The sequence below is a fragment of the Melozone crissalis genome, unplaced genomic scaffold (assembly GCF_028551555.1).
Source record: "Melozone crissalis strain CALT ecotype California unplaced genomic scaffold, PUWL_Pcris_2 ptg000061l_1, whole genome shotgun sequence".
Classification (NCBI taxonomy): domain Eukaryota; kingdom Metazoa; phylum Chordata; class Aves; order Passeriformes; family Passerellidae; genus Melozone; species Melozone crissalis.
The window spans coordinates 1,852,127-1,875,902 of NW_026535839.1; the positions used below are offsets into that span (position 1 = coordinate 1,852,127).

The 23,776-nt window shown below is 52.5% G+C and overlaps 1 protein-coding gene across 1 annotated transcript; it reads right to left on the reverse strand.

Moving 5' to 3' along the window:
* Nucleotides 1-798: 798 nt before the first annotated feature.
* On the reverse strand, nucleotides 799-22,592 carry ADRB2 (adrenoceptor beta 2). The gene is made up of 2 exons (XM_054287858.1): nucleotides 21,419-22,592; nucleotides 799-1,680 (listed from the first exon to the last, which is right to left on the reverse strand). Exons 1-2 carry the CDS (start codon nucleotides 22,590-22,592, stop codon nucleotides 1,646-1,648), a joined length of 1,209 nt encoding a protein of 402 aa, XP_054143833.1. The 3' UTR covers nucleotides 799-1,645.
* Nucleotides 22,593-23,776: the final 1,184 nt, after the last annotated feature.

Below are 23,776 nucleotides of genomic sequence, written 5' to 3' on the forward strand. Positions count from 1 at the left end.
TTGGAGGGGGCTTCTTTAGCAGCTTCACAATAAATAAATAAATAGGGTTGCACTGGAGGGAAAGTTCTGCAGCTGGAAGCCCGAGGGGAAGGTCTGAGATGGGGCTCCCACAGTTCAGTACCAGCTCAGTGACCACAGAGCTGCAGCTGGGCCACCCCCTGCCAGTCCAAGGTGCATGTTTTTATGGTTTCCAGCCAGTTTTTCCCGCTCTTTTCTGCCTGAGGCCATAGGTCACTCCATCTCTTCCTCTGCTTAGTGAGTTTTCTACAATCCAAAGTCAGGAGCTCGGTGTGCTCCTTCCCACAGCTGCAGGAGAGGGATGGATGCTCTGCCATGGATGTTGTGCCATGGATGTGCCATGGATATTGTGCCATGGATGCTGTGCCATGGATATTCTACCATGGGTGCTCTGCCATGGATGTGCCATGGATATTGTGCCATGGATATTGTGCCATGGATGTTGTGCCATGCATGCTGTGCCATGGATGTTGTGCTATTGATGTTCTTCCATGAATGTTGTGCCATGGATGCTCTTCCATGGATTTTGTGCCATGGATGTTCTACCATGGATGCTGTGCCATGGATGCTCTGCCATGGATATTGTGCCATGGATGCTCTGCCATGGATGTGCCATGGATGTGCCATGGATGCTGTGCCATGGATGTTGTGCCATGGATGCTCTGCCATGGATGTTCTGCCATGGATATTGTGCCATGGATGTTCTGCCATGGATGTACCATGGATGCTCTACCATGGATGCTGTGCCATGGATGCTGTGCCATGGATGCTGTGCCATGGATGTTGTGCCATGGATGTTCCATGGATGCTGTGCCATGGATATTGTGCCATGGATGCTCTGCCATGGATATTGTGCCATGGATGTTCTGTCACGTTCTGAGCCTCAGGTGGGAAATCCTGGCTCCCAAGGGTGGCTGGTCCTGCTGAAATGGGACTTCCTGCAAGGAGAAGGATTGCCAGGTCCCAGCCTTGCCAAGGCAGGACAGCTGGAGATTTTTTGGAGCAAGGAGATAAGAAAGGCCCCATTCCTGCCCTGTGCCAATCCTGCTGCTCCTTGGGAACAGTCAGGGCCCTCCAAGCTCTTAGAGGAGAAGAGGTAGACAGAGAAGACACCAGAAGGAGAAACAAGCACAGAATAAATCGAAGGAATCTTCCATGCTCCTGTCTCTTGGTCTTGGACAGATTCCTGCCGCACCTGGATCCCCACCCAGCAGAGGACAGGCTGCCATGACCTGCTGGGCTCCTGACCTGCTGTGAGACCTGGCTGTGCCTCTTCCAATCCAGCTGGAGCCCACACTGGGCCTGGTGCTGCCTTCTGCAAAGGCTTTTCCAAGGGGAAAAACCCCTCAGCACGTTTGTCATGGTTTGGATAAATGTCCAAACCACCTCCTTCAGTTCCTGTGGCTTCCTGGTGTCCTCCAAGGCTCTCAGAGCCTCTCCTGGTCCCGTGGTGGTCCTTGCCCAGCTTCTCCTGGAGGTGCTGCGTGGTGGGTGATGGGTTGGGATGAGGACCTTGCCAAGGCAGTCACTTCCCACAGCATCCCCTGGCTCAGGGAGGAGAAGCTGTGCTCCCACTCCATCTCTGCAGAGCCCTCACAGCTCAGGGCGGTGAGGAACAGAGGTTGGTTCAGCTCTCCACCATTCCTGGGCATCCAGGGATCTCTGTGGGGAACAGAGAGAAAGGAGAACAGCATTAATTTAGCACAGAGAGGCTGGGAAATAGGAGGGATTCGGATGCCAAAGCCAGGAGAGAGATTAAACCTCTTTCCTTGATTGTGGAGATAGGAAATGACTGACAAGGCAGATGAAAAAATGGGAAATTAATTCGGAGCTAGAGAAAGGAACAAGTACAGAATATGCCAGTGTTTTTATTTTCTGGAAGTGATATTTTTTTAATAAGGACATGTAAAAGATTATCATCTGTGTGTGTAGGAGAAGAAAACAGCTTTAAAGCCAAAATGGATCTGCAGAGAGGGAAAAAAACCCCATATCTTTTCTTTGGGAACACAATGCCTCTCTCGGAAGAATTCTGGGTATCCAAACTGGAGCTGTATTTCTTGTGCAAATCAAGGATGAAGTTCCAACATGACAGGGATGATTTGCACCAGTGTCCCTTGCCAGCATCACTTTAAAAGCATTATTTATACTCCATCTGCCCTGAAAGTGTGGTTACCCCTCCTTTTTTCCTTCCTTGCTCCCTTCTTCCCTTCTCCTTCATTCTCAACCTGTGCCAGGGCCTCCCCACCCTCTCAGGGAAGAATTTCTTCCCAATATCTCAATATCCCACCTCTGTTGATGTGAAGCCATTCCCCCTTGTCCTGTCCCTACAATTCCTGAGGAAAACTGGAAATCTTGCAGATTATGAGCTCTTTAGGAAATCCCTGTGTGAAACAATCCCAGCTCTGCATTTCCAGCAATTCCACAGGCAGCATTCCCCCAGGGGACCAAGGAGCAGCAGCTCGTCCAGGGTGGGCAATGCCCCAGCCATGGAGGATGGATGAGGGAAGAGCTGTGGCTTTGGGCACACTGGGGTTTCTCCAGAACAAATCTGGAAATTCAGGATGAATTCCTCTGCCCTTTTCCATCAGCTGGCAGCCCGAGGCCTCTTCTGCAGCAATCCTATAGATGGTGCTTGTCAGCTTCCAAGGAAACCTGAACCTCTCCCACAGCTCCCAGGGCAGAGCACTGGTGGAGATCAAGTGGGAAGATCCAAAATAATTCCATTTCTGTGCTCAGGAAATGGAGCCACAGAGCTCAGCAAGGCTCTGCATCCCTCACCACTGGGGTTTAATTGCTGCTGCTCTAATTGGGGAGTTTTGCTCATTATGGTGGTGCTGCTCATCACCCCCATCCCTGCAGGGCTGAGGTCCTGATTTGGCTTTTCACAGGAAAACAAAGGAAGTTCCTGGATATCTCACTACAAGATGGTCACAATAATGACTTTGTGGTGCTCCAAATCCAGGCCACACAGTCTGATAGGAGTTCTGGAATGTTCTGCCCAGGAAGGTGAATGGAGTCACCATCCCTGGGTGTGTTTAACAAAGCCTGGATGTGGCACTGGGTGCCAGGGTTGAGTTGAGCTATTGGGGCTGGGTTGGACTGGATGGTCTTGAAGGTCTCTTCCAACCTGGTCATTCTGTGATTCTGTGAATTCTGTGAATTCTGTGAGATTCTGTGTGTGGTTCTGTGTGATTCTGTGATTGTGTGTGATTCTGTGAATTCTGTGATTCTCTGAATTCAGTGAATTCTGTGACTGTATGTGATTCTGTGATTCTGTGAATTTTGCAATTCTGTGTCATTCTGTGAAGTCTGTGTGATTCTCTGAATTCTGTGAATTCTGCAATTCTGTGTCATTCTGTGAATTCTGTGTCATTCTGCAAATTCTCTGAATCAATTCCAGCAAAACCCATGGAACTGCTCTGCCATCAGCTCTGCATCCCAGAGCAAGCCCTGCCTTGCTGCTGAGTCCCAGGACACGCTGAGCCCAAGCTCCTTTGCAGTGAATCAGCAGCAGAACTCTGAAATAAAGGAACCAAACTCCTTTGCAGGAAATCAGAAGCAGGGCTCTGCAATGTAGGCATCAAACCTCTTTGCAGTAAATCAGCAGCAGAACTCTGAAATAAAGGAACCAAACTCCTTTGCAGGAAATCAGCAGCAGGGCTCTGAAATAAAGGAACCAAACTCCTTTGCAGAAAATCAACAGCAGAACTCTGAAAATAAAGGAATCAAACTCCTTTGCAGGAAATCAGCAGCAGAACTCTGAAATAAAGGAACCAAACTCCTTTGCAGGAAATCAGCAGCAGAACTCTGAAATGAAGGAATCAAACCCCCTTCACAATTCCATCGCGGCGCCGACGTCAGCGCGGCCATTCCGGATTTATCCTCGTGTCTCTCAGAGAGGATTTAGCCCTCACTGATTTATTCCCCTGTAAAAGTGAGGTGCAGGGGGAGGGGGTTTGCAGCAGGCCCTGATGGAAGGCAGGGCTGCCCAAATGGTGGCAAAATCCCAAGGATTTTTATTTATGGGCTCCCCTGTGCGGAGGGAGCGGGGCTGGGAGATGGCAGCTGGAATAAACAGCACAGCCCTTCTCCCAAACATCTGCCTCGTAAAAGCACAAAATCAGATGTTGTCCGGAATGCTGCTGGCTGCTCCCAGTGACACGGACAGAGCACAGCTCGCCTGACCCCTTCCAACATTTCCTCTGCCCTGGGAGCCGAGTTCCTCAAGGTTCACAAGGCAAAGCTTAATACTGAAAACAGAAGTTGGCCGAGGAAACCTTACAGGCTCTGGTAATGAGCAGTGCCTGGTCACCTGTGGGAATCCTGGATTCAGCAGGATGGATCAGCCACATCCCACAAAGCTTTGTTAACAACTTCCCACCTGGAATCCTCTCCTGTCCATTCCCTTCTTTTGGTTCAGGACACTCCTAGGAGAGGTGGAAGCCTGATGATGATGATGACGTTATTGGTCATTAGTCCTAGTTAATCCCAGGCTCAAGGACAGCCATAACACAGGGTGAGGAGCTGATGAGAAAGTCAGAATTCCCTTCCCAGTCAATGGGAATGGATTGCTGCCCACAGAGTCACGGCAGAAGCTTGAAATGGCTCCCAGGGGACATTTCCCAGGGGGTCAAGGAGAAGATGAAGAGGAAAACAAATTCCCTGTGGGTTGTCTCAGTGCTTTGCACTAAGTGGTTTTGCAAATCAGCAGGAACAGCAGAGACAGGACATGGGGAATGGCTTCAGAATGACAGGGAGCAGGCTTAGATGGCATGTTGGGTATAAATCCTTCCCTGTGAGGGTGTGAGGCCCTGGTAGAGGATGCCCAGAGCAGCTGTGGCTCCCCTGCATCCCTGGCAGTGCCTAAGGCCAGGCTGGATGAGACTTGGAACACCCTGGGACAGTGGGAGCTGTCCCTGCCCATGGCAGGGGTGGAATGAGAAGATTTTTAAGTCCCTTCCAACCCAGACCGTTCTGGGAATCTCCGATTCCATAAATGTTGGATTTGCTTCACTCCATTTGAGCCCTGTGCCCTGTGAAATCTCCATGGGAGCTGGATGTCCATGGACATGGAGCTCTCTGCAAGGCACTGAGCAGCTCCTCCCCAAGCAATCCAAGGATTCAGGGTGGAATAAGGGCAGAGCAAGGCAGAATTTCCTGCCCCAGCCCTCCAGGAGCCAGGAGAATCTGCCAGCCTTGTCCTGCACCGCCTGCAGCTCCACAGGGGTCTCACAACCCAGCCAGGCCTGGCACAGCCCCTTCCAGACTGTGCCCCCTTCCTTTCCTACCTGTCCAAGCTTTCCCTGGAAACTCCTGCTATTTTATCCTGTTTCTGCAACCTGTCATCCCCCATTTGCCAACAGCTCCTCCTGGAACGTTTAAACAGCATCTGCTGCAAGTGGAGGGTGTGAGAGGAACCCCAGGGCTCAGCAACAGGAGAGGAACCATCAGGTGCTCCTGCACAGCTCAAGGGGAAAGAAAAACCTGTGAATGCCTGACAGAAAGCCAAGGTGTAGCACAAAAAACAGCCCCAGAGTGTCCCAGTCCCAGGTTTAGTCTGGTTTATGATCACTTTTATCTAGGAAAGGAAAAATTCCAGCTCATCCCCTCCAGTTTGCTGTGCCAAGCCCAGCACAGCCCGGCTGGGCTCTTGGTCCAGCAGCCACAAAGCCAGACTGGGACACAGATTCCCAGGTAGTTCTTAGCACAGCTTTCCCCGTGAACCAGCACCAAATAACCTCCATATATCTACTGCTGGCTGTGGTGTCAAACTGCTCTGGAGATCCAAGTCCTCTGTGCCCTTCACTCCCATCAGCACTGGGATATCACTCAAATCTACATGAGGGAATATCCCTGGCTCCCACTCTGGTGCAGCTCCATTCCTAAACCCCAAACCCGTATTTTAATCTCCTTTGCTGAGGAATAATGTCCCCATCCAGTGATGGGTTTGAAGGACTCCTTTTTTTCCAAGCAGAGATCATCCAAGTCCCTCTGGAGAGCAGCCAGGGTGGGAACAGCTGCAAAGCAACAGGATTTTAAAAGCTCTGTTACCCCTTTTCCCTCTCCTTCCCTTGTCCCAGCTTCTCTGAGGGGTTTTTTCTCCTGTTCAGTTTTGGGGAAGTGGAAGGGCATTGCTTGCTTTGGGTCTTGTGGGGTTTTTAATCACTGAGCAGATGGAATGTTGATCCCAACAGAGGGAGCAGGGATAGAACCATGGAATGACTGGGGATGGAAGGGACCTTAAAACCATCCAGTGCCACCCCTGCCATGGCAGGGACACCTCCCACTGTCCCAGGCTGCTCCAAACCCTTCCCTGGACACTCACATGGAAGGATTTAATCCAATATCCCACCTAAACCAATGCAGGCAACACTTTCCCTTGCTTTGTGGCACTGTAATTTCCTTTTCTTGGTGTGATGCCAGCAGAGTGTAGATGTGTCCCTAAGCCTGGCTCACACCCAATTTCCTCTGCAGATATTCCAACTAACACAGGACTTAAACCCAAGCCAAACAAGTTAACAATGAGCAGAACAACCTTGTCCCTGGAGGAACAACAGATCCCCTCCTCCACCTGCCTTTGGACTGCTCACAAAGGGAGATTTGGGATGGAATTTTGAATTCTCTACCTGCCTTGACTCCTCACAAAGGAAGATCTGGGATGGAATTTTGAATTCTCTCCTCCATCTGCTTTTGGGCTCCTCACAAAGAAAAATTTGAGATGGAATTTTGAATTCTCTTCTCCACCTGCCTTTGAGCTTATCACAAAGGAAGATCTGAGATGGAATTTGGAATTCTCCACCTGCCTTTGGGCTGCACACAAAGGAAGATCTGAGATAGAATTTGGAATTCTATCCTCCACCTGTATTTGGGCTGCACACAAAGGAAGATCTGAGGTGGAATTTTGAATTCTCCACCTGCCTTTGGGCTCCTCACAAAGAAGATCTGAGATGGAATTTTGAAATCTCTCCTCCATCTGCCTTGACTCCTCACAACGGAAGATCTGGGTGGGATTTCAGCTCCCTCCTGCCCCAGCCCAAGCACAAAGCTCTGCCAGGCTGCTCTCCCTGGCCCTGCTGTGGGCAGGGGGTTCTGGTGGGATGCTGGGATGATCTCCAGGGTTCCCTCCCAGTTCCTGCAGCCCTGTGACACACAGAGGCAGGAGCACTGCTGTGTGCCAAGCTCAGGAATGTCAAAAACATGGAGACACCACCAAATCCTCACAGGAAAAAGCCAACAAAATCCTCCAGGTGGGAGAGAGCCAGGGATCTGACAGAAGTGGATTATCAGCAGGTGCCTGTGAATGCCTGGAGGGGATCCACACCAGAAACATCCCACATTGTAAGAAATCAGCATTTGTGGACATTTGGATTCCAGCAGTGAAAATCCCTCCCCAGGCTCGGCGTCATCGCTTGTGGAATTCAGCTCTGGGCTCTGATTTCCTCTGACTGCCCCGAGGAGTTCCTGGAAAACTTGTAAATGGACGTGGGGTGGTCAGCTTGATTGTTTTATGTGAAATATCTCAGTGTCAGGGCGAAATGCAGAAGGGTTTTTATTCTAGGAATTCCAACAGTGCCTGGAAAATCAGTGCTCAGCCAGGGCTTTGCTTCCCAGCACAAAAACCAGGGATATGCTCTCCATCCGCTCATGCTGCTGTCTCCCACCTGGGGACAAGGAGGAAATCTTATTTTGCAGGCTGAGCAGTGTGTCCTGCCCCTCAGAAATTCCCTGCCCAGGGTGGAGCATCCATCAGCTCTCCTTCCATCCCCTCCTCAGGGAACTTCATGGATTCAAACTGCCCCTGTTCCTCACTTCCCACAGGAGCAACCCCAGAACAAACACATTTATTTCATCCTGGAGGAGGGAAAATTTCTGCAATTCCTGCAATTCCTGGCAATTCCAACTCATGGTTCAATCACCGGATTTTGGAGGATGCTGCTCCTGGGGAGTTTCATGGATCTTCCATCCATTAAATCAGTGACAAGCAGGTCAGAAATGCACAATTACAGGGGCAGGGAGAGGGACAGAGCCCCAGCTGGCCTCTTGTGCACCACATCCCCACTAACAGCCTCCAAAGCTGCTCCAGAGCTCAAACCCCACTCCTAAAATCTCCTTGGGCAATCACTCATGGCAGAAGCCGCTACTGGCTGAGAGAAAATCCTGATTTTTCTCCCTGATCCTTCTCACCCACATCAAAGGGTGGAGCACAGGAGCTGTGCCAAGGCCTGGTAACACTCCCAGGGCTGAACATGGGTGGGAAAGGCTCCAGCATGGTTGGGTTCACACAAAGCTTTGGTTTGGCTGGGGTCACATCAAGCTCTGGTTTGGTTGGGCTCACCCCAAGCTCTGGTTTGGTTTGGTTGGGCTCACATCAAGCTTTGGTTTGGTTTGGTTGGGCTCACATCAAGCTTTGGTTTGGTTCACACCAAGTTTTGGTTTTGTTGGGCTGACCTCAAGCTTGGTTTGGTTGGGCTCACCCCAAGCTCTGGTTTAGTTGGGCTTACCCCAAGCTTTGGTTTGGTTTGGTTTGGTTTGGTTGGGCTCACTCCAAGCTCTGGTTTGGTTTGGCTGGGTTCACCCCAAGCTCTGGTTTGGCTGGGCTCACACCAAGCTCTGGTTTGGTTGGGTTCACACCAAGCTCTGGTTTGGTTGGGCTCCCCCCAAGCTCTGGTTTAGTTGGGCTTACCCCAAGCTTTGGTTTGGTTTGGTTTGGTTTGGTTTGGTTGGGTTCACACCAAGCTTTGGTTTGGTTGGGCTCACCCCAAGCTCTGGTTTAGTTGGGCTTACCCCAAGCTTTGGTTTGGTTTGGTTTGGTTTGGTTGGGCTCACTCCAAGCTCTGGTTTGGTTTGGCTGGGTTCACCCCAAGCTCTGGTTTGGCTGGGCTCACACCAAGCTCTGGTTTGGTTGGGTTCACACCAAGCTCTGGTTTGGTTGGGCTCCCCCCAAGCTCTGGTTTGTTTGGGCTCACGCCAAGCTCTGGTTTGGTTGGGTTCACCCCAAGCTCTGGTTTGGTTGGGTCCACACCAAGCTTTGCTTTGGCTGGGCTCACCCCAGGCTTTGTCTCAGCAAAGCCCAGCTGGGCTGGCAGAAGGTGCTGATGCTATCACAGGCAGACACAACAGCCAGCAGCCAGGCAGGGCCAGGCACCCAGGGCTGTTTACCCATCACACCTGGGCAAACACAGCCTGTTTTCACAGCACCAGGGCTGGGCTCTCCTGCCCTGCTCCCTGCCAAGCCCCTGCTGCAGGCACTGAGCAAATGGTTGGCATCTGCCAGCAGATATAAAAAGATTTCCCTGCGGGGTGGAGCCTGTGGTGGTGATCTCATGGTTCCAGTCACGGTGACCTGCTGCACTTGATGGATGCAGCCCTTGCTCTGTGCCCCTGCCAGCAGCACTGCTGGAGCCTGGGCTTGCCTTGTCCCCTGTGAAAAATGAGTATTTTATTACTGGCTTTTTGTATTATTAAATAATATGAAATTATTATTATTATTATTGTTGTTATTGTTATTGTTATTGTTATTGTTATTGTTATTATTATATTACAATAATATTAAAATAATGAAATGAAATATTATATGTGTTGTGTTACAAAGTTATTGTTAAAATGAAGTTAATATTAAAGTTAATATTATATGCATTGTGTTAGAAAGTTATGCTGTATTAATTCTCTTAAGTAGTGTGTTAAATAAAGTTTTAGATTATAACAAAATGTTAAAATAGAAACTGTGCTGTGTAAGATACTTTTATTTTTCTAAAGAAAGGAGTTGCACTGAGACAGCAGCCACAGGAACCTAATCTTTCATACAAAGAGAATTTATTGCCCCATTATCAGGAGAAATTATCTTCTTCCCACTTCATTCTGCCGAACGATGGTGTCAGGATTCAGTGGAAGAAGCTGACACTGCCCAGACAGAATTCTGTGTTTGAATGGAATTTATGCATCATGTATGAATATACAACAGGTTCTTGCTTTTAAGGGTTAATCCTCTGTTAATGTGGGTCCTTTTTCAGGCTTATTTTTCCCAGAAAGAGGTACCTGGACTGTCCTTAACTGTTTGTTTTTATTGTCTCATATTGTCCTAATCCAAATGGTCCAAATTATTATTACTCTAATTATATTATTATTTTTATAACCATTTTATTACTATTAAACTTTTAAAGTTTAAAAAACAAGATGTTGGCGTTTTTCACAGCCCCTTTCCAGGGCAAACCCCAGCTCTGAGCACAGCAGCAGGGCCAGCAAATCCTGACCCCAGGGATGGGGCTGGCAATGACACAGACACTCCTCGCAGGAGGAAAAGTGCAGGAAGGTGCCCAAATGGCAGGGGCAGGATGCTAGGGGCACACAAAGTTTTCATTTCGGTTATTTATTTACTGTAATTCCCCTCCTGTTTAGGGAGGTTGAGGAGCCCAGCTGTCACCTGAAACCTCACTTGGAAATGGGGGGTGCCAAGACTGGTGCAGGAATGGGAGGAGAGTTCAAGGAGCTCGCTGCAGCCCCCTCTGAGGGTCTGAAACGGGAGATTTTCAGGCGTGTTTTATTTTAAATCAGCTTCATAGTTACGACAGCGCTGAAATCTGAAGGATCCCAGAGCTGGGGGAATCCTCTGGTTCCTCCACACCTGGCCCTGGGCTCACTGCAAAGGGAGGAGGGCAGAGCAGGGCTCAGGATCACATAAAGTGGCCAAAAAAACCCTGTTCTATGCAATAAAAGAATGGTTTCTGTGCACAGAAATCAGTAAGAAGGGTGTGGGAATGATAACTGAGCCTCCCATAAATGACTGGGAGCCAAACTTCAGTGAACTCCATGTAAGGAAGATGAAAGGAGGAGCGGGTGGGATTTATTCCACTCCACACATTTATTCAGCTCCACACATTTCTTCAGCTCCATTATTCTCACCTCCAAAACCAGTCCAGCAGCCCTGTAATCCCTCAGCAGCTCCTCTCCAGATTGTCTCTATTATCAACAACAAAGGGCTCGTTATTGCCATCACCATCCTTTGAAGGAGCCGTGGATGGGGCAGAGGATTCCTGTGGGGTGGGGCAGGAGACACAGATTGAGGAAATGATGTCCCTCTGGCTTGGCAGGGGCAGGTGACACAGATTTGATGTCCCTCTGGTTTGTCCCAGACTCTTTTATCCAGGGGAGAAGTGGACACCCCTCCCTTCTGCAAAGACACAGCCTGAAAAACTTCCAGGCCACTTCCGAGCAGGATAAACCATCCCTGGGTCTGCACTGGAGCACAGAATCCTTCATAAATGCACAAGTTTCTCTTCTTAATTGTAACAAAAAGGAATTGGAACTCCTGGCTAAACCCACAGGGATTTATTTCCTCGAGGAGCAAAGCCCCAGAGGACCTGGCTTGGCTGTTCCTGGAATTAGCATTTGTACAGAAATTGCCATTATCAGCCTGGGACCTGGCTTGGCTGTTCCTGGAATCAGCATCTGTACAGAAATTGCCATTTTCAGCCCCATTTGCATTGATGCAATGCCTTTTCCACGGCCCAAGGAATGGATCACTCCGGGGAGGGGAAGGAGGAAAGCTGCTGCAAACACAACCTGGGCCATCGGGGAGGAGGAGAATTCAGCAGGTACTCAGGGTCCATGGAACAGACTGGCAGGGGCTGCAGACACTTTTAAAGACTGAAAAAATACAATATAAAATGGCCTTCTACTATTTCCAGGCATGGATTGCACATTTGGGAGTGAAGGATTTTGGGGGTCCAGCTCTCATCCCCTCTGTGATCTGGAAGATTTCATTGTCTCACAGCCATCCCCAAAAGTGCCAAAAGAAGAGAAGGCTTTTATCATAAAATAATACAACATAAAATGGTTTTCTACTATTGCATGGCAAGAATTGCATGTTTGGAGTGAAGGATTTTGGTGGTCCAGCTCTCATCCCCTCTGTGACCTGGAAGATCTCACTGTCTCACAGCCACCTCAAAAATGGCAAAGGAAGAAAAGGGTTTAATCCTAAAAAATACAATATAAAATGGATTTCTGCTATTTCCAGGCATGGACTGCATGTTTGGAGTGAAGGATTTGGGGGTGCAGCTCTGAGTCTCATCTCCACTGTGATATGGAAGATCTCATTGTCTCAGAGCCATCCCCAAAAGCAGCAAAGGAAGAGAAGAGTTTAACCCTAAAAAATACAACATAAAATGGATTTCTACTGCTGCCAGGCATGGATGGCATGGCAGGTCCTGGCAGGTGCAGTGGCAGGTGGCACCGGGCTGGGCTGTGACTCACCAGGGCACAGACTGGTTTCTAATCTGGGCCCTGCTGTTTGTCACCACGAGCAGGGTGACACCTTCACGCTGCCTTTCGCTCTTCCTGCCACTGACAAGGCTCAGACAGGGCTGAGGAGGTTCTGAGGAGTCACACCCAAGCCTGCAGGGACATTTTGGCCTTTCCAAGTCCTGTGTGTGTGTGTCAGCAGCAGCACAATCTCTGCCCAGGGACCGCACAACCCAGGCAGCTCCTTCTCAGGGTGGACATGGCCCTGGACTGACATCCCCATGCTCCAAGGGCTCCTGTTAGTGATGGCACTCAAAACTTCCTCACTCAGCATGGGTTTTCCTCTAAAACTTAATTTTGCTTGCAATAATTTGTGGGCTGGGTAATGAATTGAACAAACACTTGAAAAGTTTAACAATGCATGTTGCAAAGCATCTGAATTTTGCAATGCCTAATCAAGGTAGTCTTTTTAGAAAAATCCTATTCCGTTGTTAGAAAATAGAAAAAATCCTATTCCATTGTTAGCAAAGGATCTCTTTCAGAAGTGTCCCGTTGAAAAATGGACATTTGGACCATGGTTTGCATCCCTATTACAGCCAGGGTCCCTCTCAGGCCCCCATCCCATGGATTGCCACCTTCCTGTGGGAAGCCTGGAATTCCCTGGGGCACAGTGAGCTGGGGAAAGGAGAAACCTCAAAACCTCCACTCATCCTCTGGGGCTGCCATGGATCAGCCACCTCAGCAAAGTGACAGTGGCAGTGACACTGACAGCGACAGCTCGTGTGTCCAGGGGCACTGGGAACAGCACAGCCACGGCCCTGGTCACACAGGGAGATCTGCATGATGGACACACCAGCAGAGGTGACAACGCTGACCTGTCCCTCCCAAACACACCACAGCTCCTGGCTGGCATTGTGGAGACCCCAAGATGACGAACAAAAAGCAAATTAAGACCAGCAAAACTCCTGGGAGTGACGCTGATGCCAAAGCCCAGCAGCATCCCAGGTACCCACAGCCCTTCCACAGGGAAAATCCAATTCCCCTTCAACTCTCCTGGCTGGCAAAGTGTCAGGGGCTGAGCTGGGTTCTCTGAGAGGTCTTTCCCATCTCAGGGGCTCTGTGGTTCCCCATTCCCGGCTCCCCATCCCCGAGGCCAGCAGGGCCAGGCGGCTGTCCTGGTTTGTCTCCGTACCTGTCACACACTCACCCCAAAGGCATCCCCGGCCCCAGCACGGCAGGAACGCCTGCCCCACGCCCTCCCTGCCGTGCCTTGGCAGGCAGCAGGGCAGCCCTGACAGGGAAGCAAAGCTGCTGCTCATTCCAGAGGCAGCCATCATCCCCCAGAGCTCTGGGGCACAGAGGGGAACGTGGGAGGGCACAGGCACCAGCCAGGCTGCCTGCACTGAAAGGCAGATCCTGAACTGAAATGCAGATCCACAGAAACACAGATCTTCCTCTGAAATGTGGATCCTGAATTGAAATACAGATCCTGCCCTGAAATGTGGATCCTGAACTGAAAGGCAGATCCTGAACTGAAATGCAGTTCCTGCCCTGAAACACACACTCTGCACTGAAACACATATCCTAAACAAAAGCATAGATCCTGCCCTGAAATGCAGATCCTGCACTGAAACACAGATCCACAGAAACACAGGTCCTGTCCTTAAATACAGATCCTGTCCTGAAACACAAATCCTGCACAAAACCACAGATCCTGCCCTGGAACACAGATCCTGCCCTGAAATTCAGATCCTGCATAGAAACACAGATCCTGTCCTGAAATGCAGATCCTGCTCAGAAATGTAGGTCCTGAAGAGAAACACAGATCCTGCATTGAAACGCAGATCCTGTCCTTAAACACAGATCCTGCACAGAAACACAGATCCTGCACAGAAATACGGATCCTGCCCTGAAAAAAAGATCCCGCACAAAAATGTAGATCCTGCCCTGAAACACAGACCCTGCCCTAAAACACAGATCTTACCCTGAAACACAGATCCTGCACACAAACATAGATCCTGCACAGAAATGCATCTCCTGCCCTGAAATGCAGCACCTGCTCTCACAGCATTTCCCAACCCTGCTTCCTCTTCTGCAATCCATTCCTTCCTTCTCCCTCCCTTTCAGGGGATCCAGCCTCTTGAGTTTCCTGCTGGTGCTTGAGTCATTTTCCCTCTAGGACTGATTCCTCATCTTTAATTGTTTCTCCATCTCTTTACACTCTCCTTGGGCTGTAGTTTACTTTGTCCCTCTTATTTGGTTGCATCCATCATTCCATGTAACAATTCTCCATAGAATCCTTCTCTTCCCACCACCAGTCTGTGCTGGATGTATGACTTTCCTGGCAGAGCTGATGGGAGCCTCGTTGGACATCCCAACCCGTCCTAAAAGAGTTGTCCTTAAAGCCAGTCCTTATTTCCCCAGAGGATGCAGCAGCCCCTCCTGGCTCTGATCCCCCAGGAATGCCACAGGAAAGGCCTTAGGGAGCCACAGTGGCAGAGCCTGGGGCTCACAAACACAGTCCCACTGGTTTTAGGAATCTCCAGCCCTAAAAACATCCCCCAGTGGCTCAGGGAGGCTCAGGCTCTGCAGCCTCAGCCCAGGCCTGAGAAATGCATAAACAGCAAATGGCCTCTGGGGAGGCCCTGCCAAGTCCTTTCTCCCTCATGTAAATATTTTTTCCTCTCAAGTGTATGCGAGTGTGAAAAACCTCTCCTTAATCTTCTTTTTTTTTCTGCCTGGCTGAAGGAAATGCTTGTTCATCCCTGGGTGGGAACAGCTTCATCTTGATATCTTGCAGCTGAAGCAAGAACCACGCTGCTGAAAACATTTCTTATCACCCCCAAAGCCACAGAGGAATCAGATTAATGGTGCCTGTCAGGACATGACCTCCTTGGTGGCTCTTGGATGCAGGTCCCATGGGACAGCACATTGTGAGGCAGCCTTGAAGACTTCAGAAGCAGTGCAAAATATCCCTGGGGTTTCAGAATTCCAGAGCCTGAGAGTCCCACCCTGTTGTGTTTGACACGTGAGTGGAAATGTGTGGCTTTTTCTTCTGAGAAAAACTGGAGACCTAAATAAGTTTCTTGCAGTCTGGCCTTCAGATCAAATGTCTCAGTGGGAGCTATGTGTGTTTTCTGCTGGTGGTAGTGAGAGGAAGTGTGTCTGCACACAGCAGAGCTGGTGGCAGCCCCAAAATATCTGTGGGGGAACTGGGTCAGCTCACAGGGGAATCTGTTCTCGCTGCTCAGAGCTTTCCTCCCTTTCCATTGCCCTGCTGGGGAAGGCTGGGATCAGGCTGCCACCCTCTGCTCCAGCCCTCTGAGCTGAGCTCTGCCTCATGAGCATCAGTTGTTGTTGCTGGTGGTGGTTTTGGAGAGGAACAGTGTCAGCAGCACAGCCAGCCCTGCGATGCTGAGATAAACCTGAACCAGCCTGGCCTGGGGCTGAGGCCTCAGCAGGGCCCAAATCCTGCTCTGAACCCTGCCCTGGCACCAGAGGGGCTCCTGAGCTCCTCCAGAGAGCCAGGCCAGGCTCAGAGCTGGCTTCAGATGCACCAACAGCTTTACAGACAGAAAAACCCCATTGGCACAGCACCGGGGCAAAGGGGAGCTCTGAGAGCAGGGAAAGCACAACCCCAGGGAGGAGGTTTGGGCCTCACAACCCCAGGGAGGAGGTTTGGGCCTCACAACCCCAGGGAGGAGGTTTGGGCCTCACAACCCCAGGGAGAAGGGAAAGCACAGTCCCAGTGGGGTTGTGTTTGTGAGCCCCAGGCTCTGCCAGTGGCCACTGTGGCTCCCTAAGGCCTTTCCCTTGGCATTCCTGGGGGATCAGGGCCAGGAGGGGCTGCTGCATCCTCAGGGGAAAAAAGGACTGGATTTAAGCACCTTTTAGGCCCAAGCACCTTTCCAGGTGAGATGTTCCCTGTCAGGAATGTCCTGTAGTAAACAGGGATGGGGAAAGGTGGGTGGCAGATGCTGCTCCCCCACAGATGCTGAAGGTCTGGCTGATCTTTTCCTCCTGCAGTCAGCCAAGGCTGGGGCTCTCCATCCCTTGAAAGCACAAATTATTGTAATTTGGCAGGAAGTGCCTGCTGCAATCTCCCAGTCTGAGCTGCACAACAATTCCCTGCTGTTGTTTCTGGAAAGAAGCCTCAAAATGTGCAGGGCACAGTGTCCTGTGCTGCCAAGGCTTCATCCTGGGCTTAGGTGGCACAGAGGACACAAAATCCTCGTCATTGCAACATTCTGGGCTGGCATCCTGCTTTGCATCACTCCTGCTCTGTCCTCACCCTCACCTGAACCAGGAGGGACACCAGGACACCAGGTAGCAGAGAACAGGAGTTGGTACCTGTCCAGAGAAACACCTCCAGGAGCTTCTCCAAGGTGAAGCAACCTGGGGCAGGCGGGAGTGCTGCTGCCACCCCCTTCCTGCAGGACAGGTCACCTCCTCACCTTCTCCCAGCCCAAATTCCAAACCCCCACAGATGGGGAAGGTGCGGCTCCCTCCCAGCCCTCCCAAATTCCAAACCCTGCCAGCTGCTGGGAGTGCTGCCTCGGGGGCACAGGAGTGCTGCCAGCCCAAACAGAGAAGCAGGTGGGTTTGAAACCCCTGTCTGCAGATCCTGGTGGGAGAGGGGAAAACCAGAGAGTGCTGAGCACCCACAGCCTCCTCCCCTGCCAGGGCTCAAAGCACTGGAATAATAAATAAAATAGTAAATAATTAAAATTAAAATGAAAATGAAAAAAGATAAGAATAAAAATAAAGATAAAAATAAAGATAAAAGTAAAAATAAAAATAAAAGTAAAAATAAAAATAAAAATAAAAATAAATTAAATAATAAATAATAATAAATTAAGGAAGTTTTTGTCCACACTGTGTTTCCTCCCTGCTCCTCGAGGTGTTGGTTTTCTTTAATAAGCCCTGAAGGATTCACTGGGAAAATGCTAGGAAATATGTGAGAAATGGCTTTAAGCAAGGACACTTGACTACAGCATGAATCCCATAAATCCTCTTTATTTTAACATGTCAGTCAGTAGGACCTGCAGTAAATACTTGGAGTTTTGAACATACAGATCTTCATCTCTGTACTTATCTGGCACAGCAAACCCTTTCCATTTCCTTGTTTATGTAAGCTCTGAGTATTGCTGTATAGAGATAATGGATATACACACAGACACATATCTGTATGTGCACTTGTGCAAAAATGTCCTTACCAAGGACAGGAAACAAGTGAATATTTCCCAATCCACTCTCCCTGGCACTGGAAATATTGCACAGAAATTCAGCTGGATGCTCCTGCCATAGGGAAAATGGCAAAGCTGAAATTGCATGCATGGAGAAGCAGCAAATACACTTTTTTTCATGATGGAGAAAGTTTAAAAAATCTTAGTGTCCCCTTTGTGTCTCCTCCTCTGTGGCAGTGGCACAGCAACACCTGGGGTTGTGTCCCCTCTGTGTCCCCTCCTCTGTGGCAGTGGCGCAGGGTACAGCCAGCAGCACAGTGTTTGCTTCAGCCTGCTCTGTTTGCTGGAAGAATTTAATGTTTGTCACTAATTTCCCTTAAATGAAGTCACCACCATGTGTTTTATCAGATGTGCTTAACCTGAGCCAACTCTGCCAGTGTAAAATCCTAAAATCCAATTTAAACAGCGACTCCTGACTCCAATGCTCCATTTTTTTAATATGTCTATGAAACTTTTTAATATAAAATATTTTAACAGGGCTAAGTTGTTTGGTTTTTTTTTCCCCAGCCATGGAAAGGTTTGGCTTTGATGATGCCATAATATTTTTCCCTCCACTATTTCTCTCTTTTGATTCCAGCTGCCCCCAGAACTTCACAGTTTATATTTCACCAGTTTTACTAATGTTGCCTTAGAGAAAAGAAATCAGTTCCTCAACACCCAGACTCCCATACAAGCTTGAGGTTTCCTGGCAGCCCCGAGGTCATTTGTCCAGTGCAAACAGCCCAAAATTCCCTGTCCCTTCCACAGCCACGTGCTCTGGGTGCTGGAGTGCTTCTGCAAATAAACACTCGCTCATCTCTCAGCTTTGGCTACCCACAATATTTGAAGTAAGAAGAGGAAGCCAAAAAAAAGAGAGCAATTATTTGGACAACAAATAATGGGGATTATTTGTTGCTCCGCCAGTGCTACCGAAATGCAAATAATTCATCACAGTGAAAACACAAACCACAACAGAGATGTGGGAATGGGAATTCCCTGTGCCACAGGGTCCTGGCTCCAACTGGGGAGGTTGGAGCCTGCTGGGGCTGGCCTGACCCCCAGCACTGTGGGACACCTCAGTGCCTCTGTGCCCCCTCAAACCCACGGTGCCCTGGGCATTGCAGAGCAGCAGGGACTGGCAGCAGATAAAGTGATAGAGGAGATAAAGCAGGGCACAGATATTGATCTCTGCAATCAAGAGGTTAATTCTCATTTCCCTGAGTGCTGTTTGGTAATCACAGCCTGCACGGAGCGAAATTGCATCTGCAGCCACAGAGTGAGTGCCTACACTGAGTGCCTACACAGAGTGTGCACCGGCACCAAGTGTTTACCTGCACCAAATGTGTGCCTGCACTGAGTGTGTACCTACACTGAGTGTGTATCTGCACCAAGTGTGTTTCTACACTGAATCCATTCTTAGATTGTCTGTGCTCCTACGCTGTGTTCCTACACCCTGTACCTGCACCAAGTGTGCACCTGCACTGAGTGTGTACCTGCACCGAGTGTGATTCCACACCAAGTGTGTTCCTACACCGTGTACCTGCACTGTGTTCCTACACTGAGTGTGCACCTACACTGAGTGTTTTCCTACACCAAGTGTTTTCCTGCATCAATTGTACTCCTACACTGGGTGTGTACCTGCACTGAGTATGCACCTACACCGTGTGCACCTACACTGAGTATGTTCCTACACCGAGTGTGACCTGCACCGAGTGTTCCTACACCAGCTCCCCAGCCCGGCACATTCTCTGAGCCCCCTCTCAGTGCAAATGCAGCCTCTGAGCTCTCTCTCCGTGCCAGTGCAGCACGGAGTGAGCAGTGCCCGACTGCCAGCCCTGCTCCAGCCCTTCCAGCCCTCTCCTGCCCTTCTCCTGTCCGTGTTTATCCCAGGGGCTGCCCCGCAGCCTCTCACGCCACAGAGTGTCACCGTGTCACCGCACCCTTCCTTGGCACTCCGAGCACCTGGGGCACGGCTGGCACCGCTCCCCGGGCAGCAGTGAGGGCACGGGCGGGCACAGGGCAGGGAAGGGCTCCGGGCACATCCCCTGTCCCTGCTGCGGTGCTGGGATGCGCAGGGGACAAAAGGAGCCCGGTCAGTCACAGGGCTTGGGGAGCACGGGGCTCTCGGAGCTGCTCCTCCTCCCCAGGCAGGATCAGCAGCACTTTGGGAAGGAGGAAAAGGAGCAGCACGAGTTCCCAGAGCGCTGCGTTTTGCCCTGAGAGCTCGAGCAGTTTGTCGCCGCACCTGGAGCAGCAATGTCCCCTCCCGGCCGGGGATTCCCCCCAGCCCTGCCGGCGCCAGCGCTCGGGGCGAGCCCTCAGAGCAGCCAGGGACTGCCGGGGGTGTCGGTCCCACAAACCCCGATCTACCCCCGGCTCCTGCGGGACGGGCACGGCTGCCCCAAAGCCGCTCTGCCTCCGCCTGCACCGAGACTCAGCCCCGGGTGGACACTCGCCACCCACACAGGTCTCCGGGACACCCAGCGAGCCCCGCACCCCCAAACTGACCACAGCGACAACGACAATGCCACCAACACCCCCGTGGTGCGACAATGCCACCAACATCCCCAGCGCGTGGAAATGCGGGGGGTCCGCATGCCCGAGCATCCCCCGGGACACCGCGGCCCGAGAGGTCCCGGCAGCAGCTTTTCCTGCCCCTTTCCCGAGAATTCCTGAAAGAACCTGGCACTGCACACCCTCCTGGCACTGCACACCCTCCCTGCCCCGGGTCCAGCGTGTCACACCGGGATGAGCCCCCAGCCCAAATCGCTGTTCCTTTCCAGTCAGGGACTGTCCTGTCCTATCCTGTCCTATCCTATCCTATCCTATCCTATCCTATCCTATCCTATCCTATCCTATCCTATCCTATCCGTTCCTATCCTATCCTATTCTATCCTATCCTATCCTATCCTATCCTATCCTATCCTATCCTATCCGTTCCTATCCTATCCGTTCCTGTCCCGCAGCCCACCCTGCCCGGGCACCCCTGGCAGAGCCTGGCACACGGGACAAACCCCTCTCCACACCAACCCCAGGGTCCTGCAGCCGTGCCGCGGTCGGAGCGGCGTTTCCAGGGTGCCCCGGACAATCCGAGCCTGGTCCCGTCCCAGCTGCCCCGGCTCGCTGTCATCCGAGCCCTGCAGTTAAACAAACCGGGCGCTTTACGAGCTTTTGGCTGGGCTGTGACTGCAGCCGCGTGTCACCCGACTTCCCAGTGCCACATTCCTGAGCCCCACAGTCACAGGCTCACATTCTAGGCAGACGCTCCGTTTATTTCTATCATTATTTTTTTTTTCCTCCAGAAAGTCCTGTAGCACTTGGCAAAGCAAAACCCCCCAGAGCATTCGCAATTTCTGGGCTGTGATCAAACTGTCCCAGAGCCGGCAGCCCCGATCTGCCCCGCTGCCTGCATCCCTTCCCCGCCGCTTTGTCGCAGACCAAATCCAGGGGTTTTGCCATCTCCGCAAAGTGCCCCGGGCTGGACAATCGTGCCACCGCCGCCTCAGGTGCCCTCCTGGCCTGGAGGGCTCCCAGAGCCACCAGCGGGGTGGTGACAAGGGGACAGGCAGCAGTCACACCGGGGCAGGGGGGTCCTGCTCCCATCAAGGTCATGAGGTAGCTCAGTCCCAGGACAGTTCAGTCCTGGCCACAGCCAGAAAGTCCCCCCGGGGATGAACATTCTGCACAGCCTGGCATCCCCTTCCCTGCTAAGAGACCCCCAGACTGTTCCCCATACCTGGGGGGCTGCCAGCAGCCCCTCCACTCTGCCAGGGCCAGCCCCACTTTGCAGAGTTTGGGGTTTCTCCCAGCTGTTAGGTTTTAGTCGCTCTCTAAAAAAGAATCACTATTATTATGAAAGGAGGGTGATTTTCCTTGCAAAATCTCCTCTGTGCCACCCCCTCCCGAGCCCCCAGCACCCTCCCCGGTGGGCACAGTACCTTTGCCATGCAAAAAGTGCTCGGGGCGAGGGAAGGAGCCCTCCTCGCAGAGCAGCTCGCAGGTTTTATCCGGGGCCAGGGGGTAGCCGTTGTCCTCCTCGTTGTAGTCACTGCGGCCGTTGCTGTTGGAGTAGCCGTTGGCGTACATCTTGAGGGCGGACCTGCGCAGGCACAGCAGCTCCTGGAACGCGTACCTGAAGTCGGGGCTCCGGCAGTAGATCAGGGGGTTGAAGGCGGAGTTGACGTAGCCCAGCCAGTTCAAGAGGATGTACAGGTACTTGGGAATGACGTTGTCCTGGATGACGTGCACGATGTTGACGATGAAGAAGGGCAGCCAGCACAGCGTGAAGGTGCCCATGATGATGCCCAAGGTTTTGAGGGCCTTGTGCTCCTTCAAGAAGAACTTGGAGGAGCGGCGGTGCCCGGCTCCTCCTTTCTGCTCCTGCTCCTTGTTCTGGGTGTGGAACCTCCCCTCGCTCCTGTCGATCTTCTGCAGCTGCTTCTTGGCCACCTGGAAGACCCTGGCGTACACGAAGACCATGACCACGAGGGGCACGTAGAAGGAGATGATGGAGGAGGCGATGGCGTAGGCTTGGTTGGTGAAGAAGTCGCAGCACATCTCGTCCTGGTAGCAGCGGATGGCGTCCTCGTGGTCTGCCCGGTACCAGTGCATCTGGATGGGCAGGAAGGAGGTCAGGCCCGACACCACCCACACCACCAGGATGACCACACGTGCCTTGCCCTTGGTCAGCTGGCTCTGGTACTTGAACGGGGAGGTGATGGCGAAGTACCGGTCCACGGCGATGACACACAGGGTCTCGATGCTGGCCGTGACGCACAGCACGTCCAGAGAGGTCCAGAACTCGCACCAGAAGTTCCCAAACTTCCACATCTCCATGATGATGTGGCAGGCGCCGAAGGGCACCACGGCCAGCCCCATGACCAGGTCGGCACAGGCCAGCGAGGTGATGAAGTAGTTGGTGACGGTCTGCAGGCGCTGGAAGCGGGCGATGGCCGTGATCACCAGCACGTTGCCGAAGACGATGGCCAGCACGATCAGCGACATCAGGATGCCCATGCCCACCATCCACACGTCCCGCGACACCGTGGGCTCGGCGGCGCTCTGGTTGGCGCTGGCGTTGCCGCCGGGCAGCTCCGTCCCCGCCGCTGCCATGGCCCGGCCACAGCCCCGGGTCGGCGGGGGCGGCTCGGCTGCGCTCAGGGCTCCGCTCGGGGCTCCGCTCAGGGCTCCGCGGCCGCGGCGCCGCTCCGGGAGCCGCTCATACGGGACAGGTGCGGGGCCGCTCGGCTGGGGCACCGGGCACCGCTCCGCTCCCGTCCCGGCCGCGTCCCGGCTCTGTCCCAGCCCGTGTCCCAGCCCGTTAGGCGCCGCGGAGCTTTTTAAGTGACAGCAGCCCGTGACATCAGCCGGGCGCAGCCAATGGCAGCCGGCACCGCGCCCCGACCCCCCCGCACCCCGCGGCCACCCCCGCCTGCCCCACGCGTGTCCCCGCCCCGTGCGCCGCATCCCCGCCGTGTCCCCGCAGCCGCCCCGGGTGCGCTCCCGTTCCTGGCCGTGCTCTCCTGTCCCCGGCCCCAGAGTGACAGGAGATCACGCTGTGTGCTCCGCTTCCCCGCCGTGTCCCCGCAGCCGCTCCGGGTGCGCTCCTCTTCCTCTCGGTGCTCTCCTGTCCCCAGCCCCAGAGTGTCCCTGTGCGCTCCTTTCAGTGCTGTGTCCCCGCAACCGCTCCGTGTGTGCTCCCCTTCCTCCTGTCCCCTGCCCCAGGGTGACAGGAGTTCACCCTGTGCGCTCCTTTCACTGCCGAGTCCCCGCAGCCGCTCCGTGTGTGCTCCCTGTTCCTCTCCGTTCTCTCCTGTCCCCCGCCCCAGGGTGTCCCCCCAGCCGCTCAGTGTGTGCCCCCTGTTCCTGTCGGTGCTCTCCTGTCCCCCGCCTCACGGTGTCCCCGTGTGCTCCTTTCCCCTCCGTGTCCCCGTGCCTCCTGCCCGCAGCGTCACCGGTGTCCCCACGTTCCCCGCCCCCAGGCGTCCCCACCCCACCCGTGCCCCCTGTGTGCTCATAGCACGCACAGCACCAGGAAAATCCCGATTGCTCTGGGGCTCCTGGCACTGAGGACCCCTGGCACCCCATCGTTGTTGGTGGCACCTCGTGACAGGATGCCACCCGGGTCCCCATCCCTCCCAGTCCCCAGCTCGGTGCTCTGGCTGCACCCCAGTTGTTTAGGCATCCAAGTGGAGCAGCCACAGAAATCCCAGAGCTGGTCAAGGGTAGGGACACCCCCTAACTGTCCTGGGGGCACTGACCAGGCAGGGACTGACCACTGGACCACTGGACACTGT